The sequence below is a fragment of the Lepisosteus platostomus genome, chromosome 25, assembly GCF_059453375.1.
Source record: "Lepisosteus platostomus isolate fLepPlt1 chromosome 25, fLepPlt1.hap1, whole genome shotgun sequence".
NCBI lineage: Eukaryota > Metazoa > Chordata > Actinopteri > Semionotiformes > Lepisosteidae > Lepisosteus > Lepisosteus platostomus.
Window position 1 is genome coordinate 3868113 of NC_142635.1, and position 20136 is coordinate 3888248.

General features: G+C 48.5%; 2 protein-coding genes, 2 long non-coding RNA genes and 1 other non-coding gene across 9 annotated transcripts in view; 2 read left to right on the plus strand and 3 right to left on the minus strand.

The window, feature by feature from the left end:
- Positions 1 to 4024, minus strand: part of LOC148640737 (uncharacterized) — a 28536-nt gene extending 24512 nt beyond the window's left edge. For 2 of the 4 annotated variants that reach the window (XR_015930078.1, XR_015930080.1), the window contains exons 1-2: positions 3832 to 4024; positions 419 to 534 (exon numbers count right to left, since the gene is read on the minus strand). This is a non-coding gene — a long non-coding RNA (uncharacterized LOC148640737). Of the gene's footprint in view, positions 1 to 409; positions 535 to 3831 lie in introns of all 4 variants that reach the window. The other 2 variants (XR_015930079.1, XR_015930081.1) reach the window with 2 other exon arrangements.
- Positions 1352 to 1408, minus strand: LOC148640740 (U7 small nuclear RNA). Its single transcript, XR_015930493.1, has one exon. It is a non-coding gene; the product is annotated as a U7 small nuclear RNA (small nuclear RNA).
- A 141-nt stretch (positions 4025 to 4165) lies between the features above and the next one.
- tpi1b (triosephosphate isomerase 1b) lies at positions 4166 to 11544 on the plus strand. The gene is made up of 7 exons (XM_088619326.1): positions 4166 to 4388; positions 7366 to 7489; positions 7611 to 7695; positions 7997 to 8129; positions 9523 to 9608; positions 10388 to 10475; positions 10969 to 11544. Exons 1-7 carry the CDS (start codon positions 4274 to 4276, stop codon positions 11085 to 11087), a joined length of 750 nt encoding a protein of 249 aa, XP_088475452.1. The 5' UTR covers positions 4166 to 4273; the 3' UTR covers positions 11088 to 11544.
- On the minus strand, positions 7404 to 13314 carry LOC148640742 (uncharacterized). The gene is made up of 2 exons (XR_015930086.1): positions 13020 to 13314; positions 7404 to 8259 (listed from the first exon to the last, which is right to left on the minus strand). It is a non-coding gene; the product is annotated as an uncharacterized LOC148640742 (long non-coding RNA).
- Positions 13315 to 13385: 71 nt separating this feature from the next.
- Positions 13386 to 19814, plus strand: cops7a (COP9 constitutive photomorphogenic homolog subunit 7A). 2 transcript variants are annotated; one of them, XM_088619325.1, is made up of 8 exons: positions 13386 to 13521; positions 14753 to 14893; positions 15457 to 15532; positions 15671 to 15759; positions 16331 to 16533; positions 17813 to 17918; positions 18751 to 18923; positions 19080 to 19814. In XM_088619325.1, exons 2-8 carry the CDS (start codon positions 14753 to 14755, stop codon positions 19117 to 19119), a joined length of 828 nt encoding a protein of 275 aa, XP_088475451.1. In that variant the 5' UTR covers positions 13386 to 13521; the 3' UTR covers positions 19120 to 19814. The 2 variants fall into 2 exon arrangements, with proteins under 2 accessions (XP_088475451.1, XP_088475450.1); XM_088619324.1 differs by having other exon boundaries at positions 13388 to 13521; positions 14717 to 14893.
- Positions 19815 to 20136: the final 322 nt, after the last annotated feature.

The following is a 20136-nucleotide window of genomic DNA, read 5'->3' on the forward strand; positions in this document are numbered from 1 at the left end:
CATAGTAAGGAGCAGCTTCTCCTCTAGCTTGAGGTACCCCTGAGCTGTTCCGACACACAGCAAGAAAACGTGTGTGACTCTTCAACATCAGAGATTTTCCACAATTGCACAAAAGCTTATGTAGACCACGTAAAATGCTGTAACACCCGGGATTAATAAAAAAATTAATTAAAAACAAAATTGCCCTGACTTGCATAGCACTCTGTATCCCAAAGGGACACATTTACAAGCCTAGACTGGGACTTAGCCAGGACACAAAAGACTCCTCCTTTTCCATCCTGTAGGCTCGTCAACACCCTGATGGTCAGAACACCAGTTCAGCATGCACACTGCTACAGTTACTGTACAGGACAGTTACCCTACTCCCAGATAGATGAGCACCACCTACTGGTCAATCAATATCACTTACAGCACCAACCTGGTTGTCCTTGAAGGTCTCCCATCCCTGTCCTCTAATGGACTGGCGTCCCAACCAGGGTGTAGCCTGCCATGTGCCCATTGCTTGCTGGGATAGGTTCTGGGTCCTCCATGACCCTGAATTGGAGAAAGCACTCAGAAAAAGAATGGATGCAGGGCCTCACGTCCCCGTACTGACCAGGCCTGGCCTTGCTATGCTTCTGAGATCTGGCAAACAAGGCAGTCCGTTTGTGCAGCTGGCCAAAGATGTGGACGTACTCCTTCTCCCAGCGGTAACTTGCTTTTATTTCTTCGTCCAGGCCACGGCTTGCTGCACAGGGCTTCTGCTGGGTGACACGTTGCGCAGCAAAAAAAAAAGTCCTTAACATCACACAAACTCCCTGTATTACCAAGGAGTCGCCGGGAAAGAGGTTTCCAAAAAGGTGTCAACAAGGTTTAATCTTATTTATGCAAGGTTTTCTTAAACCTTACATCATCCAGGTGGGGCTGCACACTGGTGGGGGTGGAGGGGATCCCCATTACCTATACAGTGCTTTGTGGGGCTTGCCAGAAAAGCGCTATATAAATGTAAGAATCATGATTTTTATTGTAATTGGAATAAGTTTTTTTTTTCCACCCTGGTACACAGTGAGAGGCTGCCCAGCAACACGGTCCAGCAAAAATCTGAAGGGGCTCATACAAACTCGTTGTTCCTTCAGCTCTGTTGATATTGCCAACCTGTTGCAGGTGTTGTCAATTTAACAGCTAGATCTAAAAGAAACAAACAGAACTTCCGCGCTTAAAATATCGCTTGGTCTTTTAATGGCATCATATTCAAATACCCCAATGTCTCAAGAAAATAAACTACTTTAGAAGAACATAATCAATTAATTTTATTAAAAGTATATTTAATTAAAAATTCGCCTACTTAAAAATCTGCTTTTTAACAAACTCGGGGGGCTTCCTAAATAAGGAAGCCTGCTAGACAAATACTAAAAGAGCAAAAATTCCATTGCTCTATAGCGTCGCAACATAACGACACTATATATCACAGAGTACGCCGGTCCAGGGTGTGGAAAAATATTTTAAGGACGAAACAATACAATTGGTTTACGTTTCATTATTGTATGTGCTGCCTCGCAAACATTCAAAACTGACAAACGGTTTTCTTAGTTTTTTTTAAAATGTGTAGCTTGGGTCTAACGGTAAATGACAGAAAATAGACCTTTTCTGTCTCGCAGTGTCGTATGCAAATTAGGAATCCAAGACGGCCCAATCAGAAAGCTCCGGATTAGTTGTCTCATACTCTACTGCCTAAAGGATATTTTTTTTTGCAGAAGACAATTAATACCGCCACCTCGAAAAAACGAACTAAGCGCCGGATAGCAGAAAAATTAAAAATTAAAGGAAAACTGGTTTTTGAAACGGCTCGGTGTCTTGTTTAATACAAATTCAACGCCCTTGCACTTAGCAAGATTCACCGCCAGAGGCCAGCGGTCGTCAGTATACGAGTTTGAAAAGATAACACATTCATCTAAATGAATAAATTAAACAAAATCCATGTCAGCGTGTGTATTATCTATAATGTGTACAGAGACGTTTATAAAGTAATGTTATTTCAAATGCGTGCTTCGTTTTATGAATCATATTATCATACTTAAACGAGAACACTGCATGCAAGTCAAACACCTCTTTAACTCCATGTTAAATACAATTGCAACATTGCAATCATCTCTCGTGAAGGTTTCAGAATTGTATTTTTGTTAAATTAGTTTTGCTTACATTTTGTTTTTCTTGTTTATGTAGTGTTGCACTGTTCTTCTCTAAGTATTTTTTATCTTTGTTCATTTGGTGCTTTGAAAACACTATATTAAAAAAGCAAAAGAATAAAACCGTAACCAACCATAGAGTTCAGAAATAAAAAAAATAAAACCAGAGACAGGTGGGATAGACGCAGACCTCCATCGTCCCGTCCCCCTCCACGCTCATGATGTCTGAGGGGGGCGTAGTTTACGATTGTATCCGGTCGCTAGAGGCGAGGCATTTCTAATATATGTATACTTTATACGGGCATCTAAAGTTTGAAATGCGTGAAATGAGAACAGGAATAAATAAATCAGGGCAGGGGCTGAGGGAAGAGACAGTGAAATGACGTGGGAAGGTAATGGCACTTCAGAAAGCTCGAGTGAGCACAGTGAAAATTCGTACTTGTAATGCCCTCTTTTGACGTGTGCGCTATAAATGGGAGTATTTTCTCATTTATGGCTGCAGATTACCGCCGTTAGATAAAGGTGACCCTCTAAATGTTTTTTTTAACACTCCAACTTCCCGAAATTGAGCACTTATGGGCAAAGACCTGTAATATATTCATGACAGTTACGTCTAAGCAGTACCCTCTGTACATATTGTAGCTGTAGTAATAATTCAGTAATTTTCGAAATGGTGTAGTTTGGAGCCTGCAATACGTCAATCGGTGTTAATAAAATCCTCCACTAAACGATTTAACAAATGACTGCAGGGGAGCACTACTGTACCTAAGTATTAAGCAATGCAACCGATGACTGTACAAGTACAGTTGATGGTGTGAGATCATAACCTCAGATTCAGCGCAGCTGTAGCACGAAAGATGTGGGTGTTTTGACAACAGCGACTGAAATCGAATTTTAAGGAAATTGTGCGGGTGCGATCTAACACGGGAGTCCTAAAAACAAGTTTGAAAGGGATTTAAAAAATGTACAAACAGGCGACTCTTGCAAGACGCTCTTCACTCATCGCTTGTCTGGAAGAAAGACGCTGATAAGAGCACTTGCCTGAATACACCCCAACATGTTACTATTTGAAGTAACGCGTTCACCCACAATGCCCATATTACTCAACAACCCTCACTCCCCCATGAGAAACGCCTGCGTGGAGTCCCTCACAACAGCAAGAACAAATGGACTCAAGAGATACCGGGTCTAACAGAAGACGCTTAAAAGCCAAATTCCATTTATTTCCGTATAAAGCATTTTATTTGTTATTTAATTGTTTCCGGCTCTCTTGAAACTGAAATATAGTGATATAGATGTTAATACAGAACTATATACTTAATATTGAGTTCTATTACATACTACAGAATCGACGCGAATTAACTTATGTAAAACTGACAACACCATTATTAGTATATGAGATGTACGCCTATTATACCGTAGTTGGAATGTCATTTAGGAAAGTATTACAAGAAGGTTACAATTATTACATAACGATCCGCTGTTCTACTTGGTAATTGACTGAAATTCTTGCTGGACAAGGGCGAGAGTAAGTCTGCACTATACTTTAGTGTCCTCTACAGGACATCTGCGGATACTGTGGTGTCGTTGCAATTCAGAACATTTTAGTTCGGAGCTGAGGAATAAATTCAACAGCCAAGTCTTGAGGCAACTGGAACTCACTTACCGTGAGATCATTCTGAGTTAAGAGTTCTTTGTCGCTTTGACGTGTCCGATATCATTGGGATAAAAAAAACCTCTGTGCCCTTCTGAAAGATGGCGGTTAAAGGCTTCACTCTATAGAGAAATAAAGGAAGGTGGTTGTGGGCGGAAACGGGTCAAGTTCTTCGCCGGAGATTTAGCCAATCAACGTAGGATCCCTCAGATCTGCCCTCGTGATGTCCCGCCTTTAATCCATAAAAGGATCAAATGGGCAGGGCGCAGAAGGCGTCTTCTCCCTGAAACCAATGAGCATCTCTGGAGGGCGTATCCTCAGGCAGGCGTGTTTATAAGGCCCTCTTCCAGGAGAGGGGCACTTGCTCGTTGATTCATCCGACCTTGGTGAATTATCTGCCGGCTTCTTCACCAGCTCCACAGCGAGGCCTTTTTCCGATCCTATCCCAAGAACCATGGCTCCGACCAGAAAATTTTTCGTGGGTGGCAACTGGAAGATGAACGGGGACAAAAAAGTGTTGGGAGATCTTATCAACACCCTGAACACTGCTAAACTGAACCCAGACACCGGTGAGTCAACGCGGAAAAAAACACCACTATTTTTAAAGTGCAGCGAATCTTGGTGATTACATAGGGTTATTTAAGCGTTATTTTGTCGTCGCATTATTCATTTCATTTACTGGGACTGTAGAAAATCCGTCACCCGTCTCCTACCCCAGATAGAGGACATGGTGTATAGAATCGATCATGGTTAATAAGGTCAAAACGACAGGGTGAGTTTCCACAGTGAAATTAGTGGCTTTTCCCTCCATCCAGACGGGTTAGGTTTTAAGTAACGATCACTTATTAACCACAGCTGCGATTGCTATGAATACCGTTTGGAAGTAACCCCTAAAGCAGTCATCGCCAGACAGACGCATTGCCATTACGACCGCCAGTCGAGACCTGACACTTAATGAATGGATCTAACGAAGAGTTGTGTACAGGCGAGCAGTGCTTGGATGCCCACCTGAAATGAGGCGGGCATCACTGAGCATTGAGCACGATGGAGCTGTCGACAGTTAAAGAGCGGTGGGAGGGGAGCGGTGTCTTTATTGACCGCCATCCGTTTTTTTTAAGAAGGTGATAATCCCGGAGTTATAGTTCCATAGCTCCAGGACCGTCCCGGCGTGTGGCCGGGGTGGGTGAGTCCGGGCGCGCCCCCCCTCCCTCCCGGTGGAACCCCTGCGGCGCGCTCCCGGCCCGCGGGGGCGAGCGCCAGGGCCCGGAGCTGGAGCGTGTGCCCCGGCGCACGTAGCAGCCGGCGGTCGCGCAAGGCCAGCGTCTGAGTCTGCGACGCGGACGGTATCTTTTTATTCCCCCCCCCCCCCCCCCATTCGCGACGCCGTGCAGTCACATCCAGCGTGTTGGTGCGGGGCTGTACTGGGGTTACAGGCCGTCAGGACGGCGCAGCGGTCGTGATAAACGCGTTTCAATAGAAACCGTTGTTCTGAGGCAGCCCGGGAGGGCACGCCGGCGTTTCTTTCCGGTTCACGTCGCTGCCTCTGGAGGGTTGCGAAAAGCATTTGCTGTCAAGTCAATTCTATTCAAGCTTTGTCCCCTAGGGGAAACTGGTAAAAATGTCGTGATCCGCCTATGTTAGATGTCATTGTGTAAGCGCTTGCCCAGTACCATACCTATAGAAGCATGTTCTCCGTTTGCCCGGATCAAGACACCCGCCGAGCAAATAGTTCCCAGTTGTCTAGTGATTGTGGTGGAGCTGACCTAAAAAATCCACGATTGCACCAGTTAAGATCTCGGGTGTGTTGGTAAAAGACTGAGCCCTCCCTCCTGAGCCCGCGGGGCCTGAAGTCTCCCGTCTAAACGAGCTTTCCTCGCACATACAGATCCCATCCAAGTATCCCAAATTCTCCGACTCTGACCAAGTCGACCCACGTGTTCAGAATGAGAATTGAGACCTGAAGCGGAGGACACAAGTGCAAACTGCAAGTGCATTTAAAACTGAGAAGGGGGGGGGCTGCTTTACACAAAGGGTGGCGGGAGAGGGGAACAAGGTGCCCAGCCATGCTGTGGAAGCCGATACCTCTGGTTTCTTTCAAGAGAAGGCTGGATGAGATTTTAGATTAACTTCCTCTCCTAAGATCTACTTCACGATGGGCTGAGCTGTTGCCTGTTTCACAATGACACTCACGACTGCTTGTTCTCCATCAGCCTCCTGTTACAAATAGGCCTGGCTGGAGATAAACACAAGATGACTGTATCTAGGCTGATGGAGGTACATAGGGTTAATTAGTCACCCTCTTGGTCATTGTCTATCCTGTGAGTCCTGTGAAGTTTCCATGCTGACAGCCCCTGACGAGACACAAACAGTTTTGGACTTTGTACAGGTTGCGAAACTCTGCCGTTATTTGAGTGCAGAGCGGGCTGATGCAGTGCACTTCAGTGAGGCCGAGTCCGGGTTCTGGCGAGACCCTACAGTGTGCTCTGGTTCTCCTCGGACTCTGACCTTTCCCGAGTTTTTATACCGCACAGCTGGTGACCTTTCGGGGCTGACCTCCGACCTTTGATGAAGCAGCCGGGAGCCGGGAGCTGCGATCTCCACTGGCTCTGTCTGAATTCTGGAGAGATAAATATAGAGACGGTGAACTGGGATAGAGTTACAGTCCTGAATGTCAGGGGATGACCGTACACGCACTGTAGAATTGGAGAGATGCGAGTGTCTAATGTAGGTACAGTATGCGTTGGATTCTCATTCAGAAAGAGCTGCGTGTGCATTCAGACCTGTCGGGGGAAATGCATTATATGCACTTTCAAAAATAATTCCTTATACTTTATATAGCACTTCTCTGGACACTCCACTCAAAGCACTTTCCAGGTGACGGGGATTCTCCACCACCACAATAGGGTTTATTAAAAGTGTGCACAGTATTGTTCTTATTCTAAGCTTTGTGTTTCACCGAGTCACTTGTGTGACTGTTAGTGCCTTGGATAATTTTGGGTACTTGTTTCGGGTCCCCCTGTAGTCCTCTCTGTTCAAGACTAAAGATGTCCAGTTCCTCCAGCCTGTCGGTGTGGGACACTCCCTTTGCACTAAAGAGACTCGGTTCCTCCAGCCTATCAGTGTGGGACACTCCCTTCCCACATCGTGGAATGTGCCTGGTTCCCTGTAATGATTATTTCAGAGCTGCAGTATCTTCTCATAGAGTGTTGAAATGCCTCTTGTTAGGAGTGCGTTGTAAGGTTTGAACATCCCTTGATTTAAATGTTGTTTCTTTGAATCTGTACTTTAACACCGATGTGGCTCCCTGCTCAAACGGTGCAAGTATAGGCGAATTCCTTAGGGCTGGGGAATGGAAAGCAGGAATTAATCTTCGCTGGGTGATGCGTTATTTTTCCAGCATAGGAATGAATCCTTATGCGTTGCTTTCCATCCTAAAACGGGCCTTTTATATGTATTGCTGCCCCAGTAGGCTTGAGGTGATGTAGGTGCTTAAGCCAGACTCTTCCCTGCTCTCCAAGGGAGTGCTGATTGTGGTCTCTCTTGCAGAGGTGGTGTGTGGCGCTCCCTCCATCTACTTGGACTTCGCCCGCCAGAAGCTCGATGCCAAGATCGCCGTCGCCGCCCAGAACTGCTACAAAGTCGCGAAGGGTGCTTTCACTGGAGAGATCAGGTACCATTATTGGTTGGGTGGTGGGTGACGCTATAGGGTCTGTAGTGGGTTTGTGAGATCTTTGTTCTGTCTTTTGCTTGAGGGTCATGGATTAATCTCTCTCTCTCTCATCTCCTCTCAGTCCCGCCATGATCAAGGACTGTGGGGTGTCCTGGGTAATTCTTGGCCACTCTGAGAGGCGCCATGTTTTTGGCGAGTCTGATGAGGTGAGGCTCTTCATCTAGGATTCTGATTTCCTTTTGCTTTTACCTTATTGACTTTCCTCCCGCTCTTACTCTGATTGGCCGTGAGATTTTGCTCTCCGTACTGATGGGCTTTCGGTGGCTGTCAGGTTTCTGATTTCTCGTCAGCCTTCCTCTTTGAGAAGAGGGAAAAGGTGCATGCCTTCAGCTGCTATGTTCATGTTAGGACGCTGCTGCGGTCTAATTGGATGTCTTCTGTCTCTCCCTCATCGTGACTGGCTGCGCCGGCACTGTGTCCTTCCTTCTGACTGGGTCGTCCCGGCAGCTGATTGGTCAGAAAGTGGCCCATGCGCTGGAGGGGGGGCTTGGCGTGATTGCCTGCATCGGGGAGAAGCTGGACGAGCGAGAGGCGGGGATAACTGATAAAGTCGTCTTCGCCCAGACCAAGGTCATTGCAGGTAATGCTACTGCCTTGATGGACAAGGTGTCATTGGTGCAGACGTCTTACCTTGATGGCGCTACTGCTGTAGTGAAGGCAGATAAAGGTCTTGGCCAGTATTGGATTGTTCAAGACAAAATCGGTCATCCCTGTAAATCAATGACAAATAAGATCAATGTTTATGATGCTGCAAATTCTTGGTTACCATTAATAAATGATGATATCTTGGGTTCAAACCAAACACTAATGGGCAAGAACAATGCCAGTAACAACGCCACTAAAAGATAGTTCTCCCAGACCAGAAAGACTGCTCTTAACCTCATTGCTGGCGCAGTGGGAGAAATGCAGCTTGCTCGTGTCACTTTATAGGAGTAACTTAAAACATGGCTCATGGACCATGATGGGCAGGACTAAAGAGGATGTTGGTTTATGTATCGGAACCCACAAGTAAGGACAGCGGGAGACGGCAATCCTGATCCTGCAGGGCCAGTGCAGGTTTTCAGTCCAGCTTGGCTCTTGCCCAGCTCGCTTGGGACCGTATTGACTTCATGGGACCAAGTGAGCATTTAGCAGCTGCTCCCAGCTCTTTAAAGAGAAATGAAATAATTGCAGATATACTGGCCCTCCAGGAACGGGAGTGGACAGCCCTGAGGTGCCTGGGTTACATTAGCCTGTACAAACCTCTTGAGATGAGATCAGGAAGGGGTGTAGCAGGTGATTTCTGCCTGACTGGAAGCCTTTGACTTTCCACCTATAAACTGGGGAATCTTGTGATCAATCGCTTCTCAGCCTAGCTTGTAAAGTGCCGACTTGGGAAGATCAGATCAATAAGAATTTCGGACGTCTGGGATCTAGCCTGAATAATGGATCTGCACAGTCACATTATGGCTTACAGTTTTTGGAAAGACTGTGGGGATTGAGGCTGGTGCTGAGTTTGTTGGATCTGGATTGTTTTAGGGATAATTTTGCTCTTTCCAAAGCATGACCACCCAACTAATACCCAAGACTCAAGATTTGGGCAAATTCTAGCTTTAGTGACTTAGTGTAAACGTTAAAGACCACATCGGAAGTAAGAAAGCTTTATAAACCATGTAAAAGGGGCAAAGGAGTACATAAATATATAAATGTGGTGAACTTGCATGTCCTGAAAGGCAAAGCATTTTTTGAAACACCGTGAAAAATAAACTCCGCCTGATTTATGATGGAGGATTAGCGATGGAAGTAAACCTGTTGGGTGTTTTAATCCTTACTAGAATCATCTGCATCCTCTAATAAACTCGGGGATATCTCACGAAATCGGTTGATGTCGGCTTGAAGCTAGTGTGTGGGGGATGTGGAACTACACCCCCAGTGGCTGATGGGGAACTGTAGTCCTTGCCCGAGGGCTGCTACCAAGCTGTGTGTCTTTGCAGACAACGTGAAGGACTGGAGTAAGGTGGTCCTGGCCTATGAGCCTGTCTGGGCCATTGGAACTGGGAAAACCGCAACCCCCCAACAGGTAACATTGCTGATGTCGACTGCTCGACCCTCCGTAAACGTTTATCGTTGTAAGGCTCATGTATTTCTATCGAATGGACAGCGGCTTCTATAGCTGTAAGACCAGAGCTGTTAAATCCCATACTTGGCCTCACTAGGGCTCCTCCTCAATTCGGCATGAGGCATTTCTCTCCTGCTCTTGATCTGCTGTGTCACCCAAGTGCAGCTGCAATTCGGGGGGGGTTCCCCTCTTCAGGGGCTGCAGAGCAACACGAATCCTGCAAGGCAACTGCTTGGCTGGGTTTTCTGTGGTTTTGGGATGAACCCTCAGGCCTGTGTGCAGTGATTTTTGGCTCTTTCTAGCAGAGGAAGTTCTGTATTCAAAGGGGCTAGTGTGGACTGAACTCAACACCGCGTGCACAGGCTGGTCTCCAGCTCGCATCCTCGGGAGCAAAGTTGGAGATGTCTGATTAATGCAGGGCCTCCCAGTGTCGGAGAGCCAGCCTGTTTCCAGGTTTTCTGTCCAGCTGGGCTTTTATCAACCTGAATGAGGCCATTGATGTATTCAGACCAGTTTTAACAGCTTCTCCCTGCTCCTGGCTGAGCTAGCAACTTCCTTAAGTCCTCTACTTAGGAGGCCCTTTACACAAAGGGTGGTGGGGGTAGGCAATGAGCTGCCCTGCCCATGTTGCTGAAGTCCCCACCCCGGCTTCTAGGAAAGAGCAGACTGGGGGAGGCATTTGACCCTTCTTGTTTTCTAACTATTCTTCCATTCGTTCTCCGCCCTCCCCCCCGGCATAGGCCCAGGAAGTTCACGATAAGCTCAGGCAGTGGCTGAAGACCAACGTCTCGGAGGCGGTAGCCAGCTCCTGCCGGATCATTTACGGAGGTGAGACTCCTCGTCCTGCACGTCTCCTCCAGTGTGGACGTACATTAGTCCTTCACCACAAGCTTGTTCGATTTCCCCTCCCCCGTTGGTTTTCCAGCAACCGGTCGTGTGTGGTTTAATGGTGTAAATGCAGCCCTGCAAAATGGATTTATAGGGGAATTGGCTCTAAAACGAGGGATTTGTGGGCTTAGCTTTATCATGGGGGTGGATTTGATTAAGTCATCTGTAAAGGACTGTAATGTAAATATCTCCATCTTCTACTAAGGATGTTAGCTCCAGGTTAATGTATGTAAGGTTTTGCACAGTGATAATTGCCAGTGCTGGGGCCCTGGGTTCAGTTCCTGGGGTGCTGTCTGTGTGGAGTTTGCATGTTTCCACCGGATTGTGTGAGATTTCTAGCAGGCTTTCTAAAGTTCTTGGTGCTCTAGGTTGTGTTCGTTCGGCGTTTCCCAAGTGCTGTTTCCTCCTCTTAATGGACTCCCTTTCGCGCCAGGTTCCGTTACCGGGGGGACCTGCAAGGAGCTGGCCTCGCAGGCCGACGTCGACGGCTTCCTGGTCGGCGGCGCCTCCCTGAAGCCCGAGTTCGTCGAGATCATCAACGCGCGCCAGTGAGGGGAGGCAGTGATGAGGTCACAGCCGGGGATGGTGGACCCCGCCCCCCTTTTGCACTTACAAGCCCCACCCCTGTGATGTCACTTCCTCTGTGTGTTCAGCCCTGTAGCGCTGCATAGATGGGCATGCTGCACAGACACTGCATACATCAAGCACTTGGGGACAGTATACTTGACGTGGGTTCTAGACAACCACAAGTGTATGCTTTTGTGATCGTCTTGGATGATGTGTGTAGTGCTGGTGCAGTGTGATGTGCATAAAGTCTTGAAAGCCCGTAATTTAGTCAGGAATTGGTACCCATCTGTAATCCAAGTGTTGTAATGTTCCTTGTCTGCCAAGCACTGTCACCCTGAACTTCAAGCTCTTGCGTTCTGTGTTCCTCGCAGCCAGCCTGGCTCACGGCCTGGGGGAGCCGTTGGCTGGAAAAGGGATTATTAAACAAACGGTTTGATCGGAACCCGGTGTTGATTCCTGTTCTCCTGGGGGGGGTAGTGTATATTCTGAAGGGTCCAATCTGCTACCACTTGCTGCTGAGCTGCACAAATCTCCATACTGCACAAATCCAGCTCTAGTCAGGATGGTTGCAACAGGAGCCTGGAACTCACATTATTTTCTACAAGGCACCACAATGTCACATAGGTTACAATTATAATACTTTCTTATACAACATGTTTCTGGAGCCTCCTCTCAAAGCTCTTCACAGGTCATGGGGATCCCCTCCCCCCCTACATAGTGTGCAGCCCCACCTGGATAAGCTCAGGCAGTGTGAGGCCTCCCCACACACCAGCTCTCAGTGGGGAGGAGAGCAGAGTGATGAAGCCAGTTCAGAGAGGGGGGTTATTGGGAGGCCATGACTGGTAGGGCCAGGGGGGAAATTTGGCCAGGACACTGGGGTTACACCCCTACTCTTTTCAAGAAACGCCCTAGGATCTTTCCTGACCCCCAGAGAGTCAGGATCTCATCCAAAGGATGGCGCCTTTTTACAGTATAGTGTCCCTGTCACTCTACTGGAGCATCAGGACCCCCACAGACCACAGGGTGAGCACCCCCTAGTGGCCCCATTAACACCTCTTCCAGTGTCAGCCTTAGTTTTTCCCAGTAGTCTCCCATCCAGCTACTGACCAGGCTCACACTTGCTGAGCTCCAGTAGGGCTGCCAGCTGGGAGCTGTAGGGCAATAAGGCTGCTGCCAAAGTAGTTTCTCTTCTCATTTGTTGTTTTGGGGCTTTTATACAACATTGTCTACGCTGTGGAGAGCCACGGATTCGAACCCGGATCGGCAGTGACCACAGCGATCATGTGGCATAGATTTTTTATTTATTTTACAATACGGGTGCAATTTAATCACCGAAAGCCAGGCTGGAGCCCAGACTCCTGCTGTAAGGCTTGGGAGATGCCCATGTCCCCCGTATTACCAGAAGGGTGCAGTAGGGGAGAAGGAATCGACATTTAGTCTAATCGGCACGTTTCTCCGTGGTGCTAGCTGAATGAACAGACCGTAAATTAAATTAACTGAGTGGTATGAGCACCTAAGCGGTTCACGGGGGCTACTACGTTTTTTTTTTCAGTTCTAGAAATTATGAAAAAGAAGCACCATAATCTGCCTACAATAACTATTCTACTAAAGCCTTAAACTCGGTTTGTTTTTCGCGTTCTCGTCCCCGTCTCTAGCTGCGCTCTTCTTAAAAAAAGAGCATCAGTGTCTGGGACGCGTGTGCACTTAAATTTGAACGGCTAAGTCACTATTTTATGAATGTCATGGAGCCCGGTGATCCACTATGGTGGTACAGAGAGAGAGAGACACCCCCTTCATTTCCATTCATTCTACACATTTACACTAGAGCAGCCCGCGTACAGAGTGGGATTTTAACCAGCTACCTTCCAGTTACAGTCCAAAACCGAGGCGGCGGCTGGAGACCTGGGCAAATCTTACCACTTTTTTTCCTGGGGTGTCAGTGGAGCCCTGGTCAGACAGCATCACTCCACGTGTGAATGCATCGTCACGTCTGGTGTCACTGAAAGAACAGCCGGAGGCATCGTTTTTAGAGTACTAATAAATTCATCATAAGCTTGTTACGAGTCTGCATTTTATCAAAATATTTTTTTAAAAAGCGTTCTGGAAGCAGAGACAGAGGACGTCGCGGAACTTTAGGATGTGAGGAAGCATTTTGGGGTGAATGTCAGATACGCCTCCCGGCGACTCTCTCGCCGAAACAGAAACGGGCTGTTGTCCAATCAGGAGAGAGGGATGGGCTGTCTCTCCGCCCCCCCAAAGGATCAAAACCAATCCCATTCTCGAACCAGACACAATGGCCCGCCTCCCTCTCGCCTCCTCCAATGGAAGGCGCCGGCGAGTTGTTGTTACAGAAAAGGCTACTGCGTGCGTGCGGCTGCCGAGATCTGGATTCCGGGTTGAAAAGTGACGCGATTTCAAGGTAATTGAGTGAAACAGCAGCCCTAATGAAAGAATTAGCAAAGCGCACTCTCGTATCTCCTCTCAGAAACACATTGCCACCTTTTCTGGGTGTGCGTGCGTTAGAAAAGCAGTTGAGGCCTAACGAGGTTCCGGAAGCCTCGGGCTCAGGTTGATTCTTTCGCCGGTTTGCAAGAAAGCGAAACGAAGACGATTTAGTTGGGTAGCACTGCTTACGAAAAGTAACTGATGATGAGAGGGCAGTATTTGGCTCCGCTTTTTAATCGGTTTATTATTGAACGTTTTAAAATCAAATGGCTATATATGTGTGTGTGCATTTTATGGGATGTATTTCGGTCCAGAACAACGATGGTCCTTCTCATTACACTGTGAACGCACTGTGCATCCTCTTTATGATTGTATTAATTTCCTATCTCTCTCGCTCGAGTGTTTTCTTGTGTCTAGTCAGTGTGTTTAAGTAACCTCCCTTGAGCTCGCTGTTTCTACAGTGCATACATAGGTGAAAAGCTTTATAGGGTGTGCACTGTAGCTCCAGTGCATCATCCTACATTCCAGTACATCAGCCCATTGGTGGTAGCCTTTCTCGTTTCTCACAGCCTGCAGATACATTAACCAGCAACTCACTGCTGGCAGCTCACTGGAGCTCAGCAGGTGTGAGCCTGGATGGGAGACTCCTGGGAAAGCTAAGGCTGCTGCTGGAAGAGGTGTTAGTGGGACCAGTAGAGGGCGCTCACCTTGCAGTCGGTGTGGGTCGTAATGCCCCAGTATAGCGTAAAATATAGTGTAAAAAGGCGCCGTCCTTCAGATGAGACACAAAACCGAGGTCCTGACTCTCTGTGATCATTGAAAATCCCAGGGTGTTTCTCAAAAAGAGTAGGGGTGTTACCCCAGTGTCCTGGCCAAATTTCCCCCTGGCCTTTACCAGTCATGGCCTCCTAATAATCCCCATCTCTGAACTGGCTTCATCACTCTGCTCTCCTCCCCACTGAGAGCTGGTGTGTGGGGAGAGGACTGGAGCATCATCCAGGTGGGGCTGCACACTGGGGGTGGTGGAGGGGATCCCCATGACCTGTAAAGCGCTTTGAGTGGAGTGTCCAGAACAGAGCTATAGAAGTGTAAGGAGTTATTATTGTAACCCACCTTTTTCCCCCTCATCTTTCATCCTCTATCCCTCGGCTCCGTGTTCGTGCTGTCAGTCACCGAGTCTTTACTGCTCTCCTGCTCCCGGTCAGATGTCGGAGGTGCGACAGGTGTCGGTGGATCAGCTCCTGACCCTCTCGGGCGCCGCGCTGGCGGAGGCGCTCTCCTCCCTCCTGGAGACGCCCGGGCTCTACGTCTTCTCCGACATCCTGGAGCTGCCCAACGTCAGAGAGGTACTGACAGAGCCCTAGACCTGTACAGCCAGGCAGACAGATGGAGAGGGACTGACTGTCTGGCTGTTGACTGTCCGGCTGTCTGGCTGTCTTACTGTACGACTGACTGGCTGTCTGGCTGTCTTACTGTACGACTGACTGGCTGTCTGGCTGTCTTACTGTACGACTGACTGGCTGTCTGGCTGTCTTACTGTACGACTGGCTGTCTGACTGTCTTACTGTACGACTGGCTGTCTGGCTGTCTTACTGTACGACTGACTGGCTGTCTGACTGTCTTACTGTACAACTGACTGGCTGTCTGACTGTTTGACTGTACGACTAGCTGTCTGTCTGACTGACTGGCATTGTATGTGTTGTATGTAAACATCCTCTGATGTGTTTGGATAGTAAATGGCTTGTAGATGTTATGTTGATGGTGCACACTTGGACAGCAATGTAAGACATCAGTCATGCCTGTAAAGCTCGATGAATTTGATCAAATGACTGCCAAGCTGCCCGCCTAGGACGTTCACTCACTGACCCTCAGTCTAGGTGTGTGTATTTAAGCTGTCTCGTCTTCTCAGCTGGAGTCGGGACCTCATGCCCCAGTCTACCAGCTGCTCAACCTCTTCGCCTACGGGACGTACTGCGACTATAAAGGTCAGCCCCGCCGCCTGTGTCCCTGTATCTTAGCGCCTCGTTACACTGACAGCTCAGAGTCGGCAGTACACTTGGTGGGTGTGTTGGGGCGGGGTGTTTGCGCCAGTCTGTGTTAAACACCCTCTCCTCCTTTATCAGAGAACGCAGCCTCGCTTCCTGAGCTAACTCCTGCCCAGAAGAACAAACTCCGGCACCTCTCCATCATCAGCCTAGCCTCCAATCTCAAGGTAACTGCACTCTGAAACCCAGAGCTCTTGTCCTGTCGTGTCTGATCAGTAAGTAAGCAGTGATTGTACTGCATTGACTGTGTTCTCTCTTGCTGCAGTAGTACTTTACTGTGGCATTTAGCCAATTATGGTGTATTAACTTCCCTCTCCCTGCACAGTGAATGTAGTGCTGATGGTGAACTCTCGGTCTGTGCACAGTGAATGTAGTACTGATGGTGAACTCTCGGTCTGTGCACAGTGAATGTAGTACTGATGGTGAACTCTCGGTCTGTGCACAGTGAATGTAGTGCTGATGCTGAACTCTCGGTCTGTGCACAGTGAATGTAGTACTGATGGTGAACTCTCGGTCTGTGCACAGTGAATGTAGTGCTGATGGTGAACTATCAGTATGTGCTGTATTGACTTCTCTCTGCACAAGGAATGTAGTGCCGGTACTGAACTCTCAGTCTGTGCACAGTGCATGTAGTGCTGATGGTGAACTCTCGGTCCGTGCACTGTGAGTGTAGTACTGGTGGTGAACTCGCAGTCTGTGCTGTATTGACCATGTTCCTCTGCTCCTTCCCTCTTCCAGTGCCTCCCCTACTCCCTCCTCCTGCAGCAGCTGGAGCTGAAGAATGTGAGGGAGCTGGAGGACCTGCTCATCGAGGCCGTGTACAGCGACATCATCCAGGGCAAGCTGGACCAGCGCAACCAGCAGGTGGAGGTGGACTGCAGCGTGGGGAGGGACCTGGGCCGCCACGAGCTGCCCAACATTGCCAACACCCTGCAGGAATGGTGAGCAGCACCACGGATGACGTGGGGCGCTGGCAGGGAGCCCCGAAGGAATCGTGCAAGAGGAAGATGGTGGAGGGGGGGTAGCTGATTCAGTACACCCGAGATCCTAAAAATCTGTTTGCTTCAGAAAAAAAACAACATTGAATTTGCCTTTCCACTGGAACGTTATCTAGTTTTTGAGAATTGGGGAAAACCTGACGTTCCTTTAATTTGCTTTACTTTTCCCTTTAGAAGTCAGTGTTGTGCGGTTCTGTCACTTTTAAGTCACAGTTCATTTTCAGCAGCAGCGATGGGTTGGCGTCCGATTGACAGAACTGATTTCCTGCAGGACCTGCTCCCTGTGTTGTTCAAAGATTATTTTTTAAAATGGCCAAAAGACACGATTCCTCTCATCATTTTCACCAACGTATGTCTTCTCAACCCACAACCTACAGCGTAAAGCACTTCATTTGCTTCCAGATCAATATAACAAAAAATGATATCTGCCCTAGCACAGGGGCTCGTAAAAATTCAGAGAATGTAGGCTTTAGTTGGAGAAGACTTACAATTCCTGTTATTTAATATCATCTGTCAGTATTGCCTTGGCAAACAGTAACGATGTACATCATATCTAAGTCACCAGTCCATTACAGAACTGATCGTGTGAGTGATTTAAGGCTCAGGGGGGTGTCTTAAGGATGTTTTGAGAGATAGAGCTGAGATTCAGCTACAGTGCTGGGTTGGCATCTGTTTTGCTGCTGTTTCACAGAACTGATCTCGGACCTGAAGCGATTCTTTTGACCCGCCCTCCCTCTGCACTGTTGAAAGAGCATTCTGAAATGTCCAATTCCGGGATAGTGTGAAGGATTGTTTTAGGTGAAATCTTGTGTGCACCTTGTCTTCTGCATGCCCAGCTCTGTCATACAGAGTGCTCAGAGTGTTCAGCCCTTGTGTTGTGGTTTGAGTGAGGTGCTGTCGGCATGTGTCCTGTTCTTGATGCACCAGGAAAGGCCATACTGTAAACAGGAAGAACGTGGATTGCTCAGAAAGACAGCTGTGGTCCGGCGTCATTACCTTTATATGTATTTCTCATCAGATCTGTATAATGTGTTGTGTTACTCCCAGAACTACACTCAGATAGTCTGGTCCAGAAATGGGTTAGTATTGCTGCCTCGCAAAACTGGAGCCCGGAGTTCAACTCGAATCACAATGCAGTCATTTTCACAAAGGCGTGTCGAGGGACGTCAGAGCGAATGTCACTCGCTGTCATTTCTGAAGACCTCGTGCTCTTCTTGTGCAGGTGCTCAGGCTGCGAGGCCGTGCTGTGCGGGATCGAGGAGCAGGTGACCCGGGCCAACCAGTACAGAGAGAACCAGCTGAAGGTCAAAGTTCAAGTGGAGACCGAGGTCAGTATTGCCTCTGTACACTCTACACCCTTACACTCCTTGTATTGTGACATGCAGGGCTGATGGTGAGAGTTGTAACAGAGGATACAAACACTGTGGGCTGGTCCATTTCAGAAAGGTCCAGTCTGAAAAGGTGTCCAGCCAGCTGAGACTGTCTGATCGGTCTGATCAGATCACAGCTCAGGGCGAAGTGCATTGATTGATCTGATCTTGCTTGATTTAACTGTGTCCCGATGGAACGACGGAAGTATTCTGCCTGCAGTTTGGAACTAGACAGCCTTCATAAACTGGGGGGCAGATGCAAGTGTGTTCTCCTGGATGTGTGAGAAAGCACAAGAAAGAATTCACGTGGCAAGGATAGAGACTATGGTGGAACAGTGATCAGGATTGCTGCCTCGCAGCGCTGGGGCCCTGAGTTCAATTCCTGGGGTGCTGTCTGTGTGGAGCTTGCATGTTCTCCCCAGGTTCACATGGGTTTCCACCCACAGTCCAAAGATGTACTGGTAGGTAAATAGACACACACTCTCTCCAGGGCCAGTTTTCCTACACGCCAGCAATGGACTGGCGTACCCTGCCTTGCGCCCCTTGCTTGCTGGGATAGGCTCTGGTTCCCCTGCGACCCTGTATTGGAAGAAGCAGTCCAAGGGATGGATGGAGACTAGCATTTTCATACAGATCGTGGGCTGCCCTAAAAAAACAGTCCCAGTAATGCTCTGATGTATTCACTGTACTGTAAATACCTTCACTCTCGAGTGATGTGCCAGGCTGCCTAGGTGGGCTGAGAGAGAGAGAGTGAGAAAACAACTCTTCTGTTTCTCTCGCTGGCTCTCAGGTCTCCAACCTGCAGAAGACCCTGAAGGCGAGCTCCTCCTCCTCGTCCTCTGGTCCGGCCCCTGCCGGAGCAGCGACCAATCAGGACCCTGACCAGCCAGCCGGCGAGCCACGAGACCCCGCCTCCTCCCAGGAGCCACGGCAACCTGGCAAAAAGAGTTCAAAGGTCAAAGGGTAAGAGTGTGAATATCATGTATTGTGGACGTACAATATATTGTCATACTAGGACCTGCAAAACAAATTCTAAATGTATCTTGAGTTAAATACATCTTTTGGATGTGTATTAGGTTATCCATTAATCCTGCCCCCTCCCCCATTCCTCTATTTTAGACTCCGCGGCAGTGGGAAGATTTGGTCCAAATCAAACTGAAGACGCACGACACTACAGGAGCACATACACAGAGCCGATTGCACTCGCATGGATCGCCCACTAACCCCGACTGAAGGATTTGTATTTTAGTCCAGTTTGCACCGCGTTCTAGATTTTACCCTGGTTTCGAATTCATCCAGCGCGGGCTCGATGTTTTTGTTTTTTTAAGCCGTCCGTGCTAGAGGTTTAAATTGGCTCGCGACCGCAGCGCGCACGCTGTACGCTTTGGCGGCCTTGAGAGGCAGGAAGAAGATCCACCCGGAAGGATGGAGCTATTCAGCTGTGTTTGAGTTTTTTTCCGCCTCCCGAGTTGTTTTTCAGTGATTCCGCTCAATAAACCCCGGTCTGCGCTTCGCCGCGTTCTCTTTTGTCCTTGTTGGTGCGGCGGGCCCCCAGGGACGGGCAGCAGGTCAGTGGCAGGACAGCACGAGGGGAGGTGGGAGACGCACACGGTCAGAAAGGGGTCGCTGGCACTGACCGGCCGCCCGGCCTCCCTGATCCCTGCATCACAGACAGACGCGCACTGAGGCCAGGGTCGAGGGCTGTGTTGAACAGCGGGGGTTAGTGTGATGGTCGGTGGAACGCTTGTGTGTGTTGTTGTGATTGGGTTGTTTTTTTTTTAATTGTAATGTTTCAGTTTTAAAGGGCGGTTTTCGGCGTTGTCAAATAAAGACTGACTCTCTGAGGGGTGACGACGGCGGTGGTCCCCTCGCATTTTGTGCAGTGCTGTGCATCCCAAAGACATCGCAAGCGCTTGGTTCATGGACATGAGGAGGGGATGCAGCCCCCACTACACAGCAGATCAGCGTATACACTGCTTAGGGAGGAACGTTGGGGAGGTTCAAGCCCAGAGTGCAATTTTTGGCACTGTAAGAGTAACAGCCTTGCTCTTACAGTGCCTTTGGCTCGTTAGTGACAAGAAATGCTCAACAATAAATGAGTCAAGGCCTTGATTTAAAGCAGTAATTTGCAGTCCTGGTCCCAGTGAGCCTGACACCTGCTGGTTTGTGTTCCAGC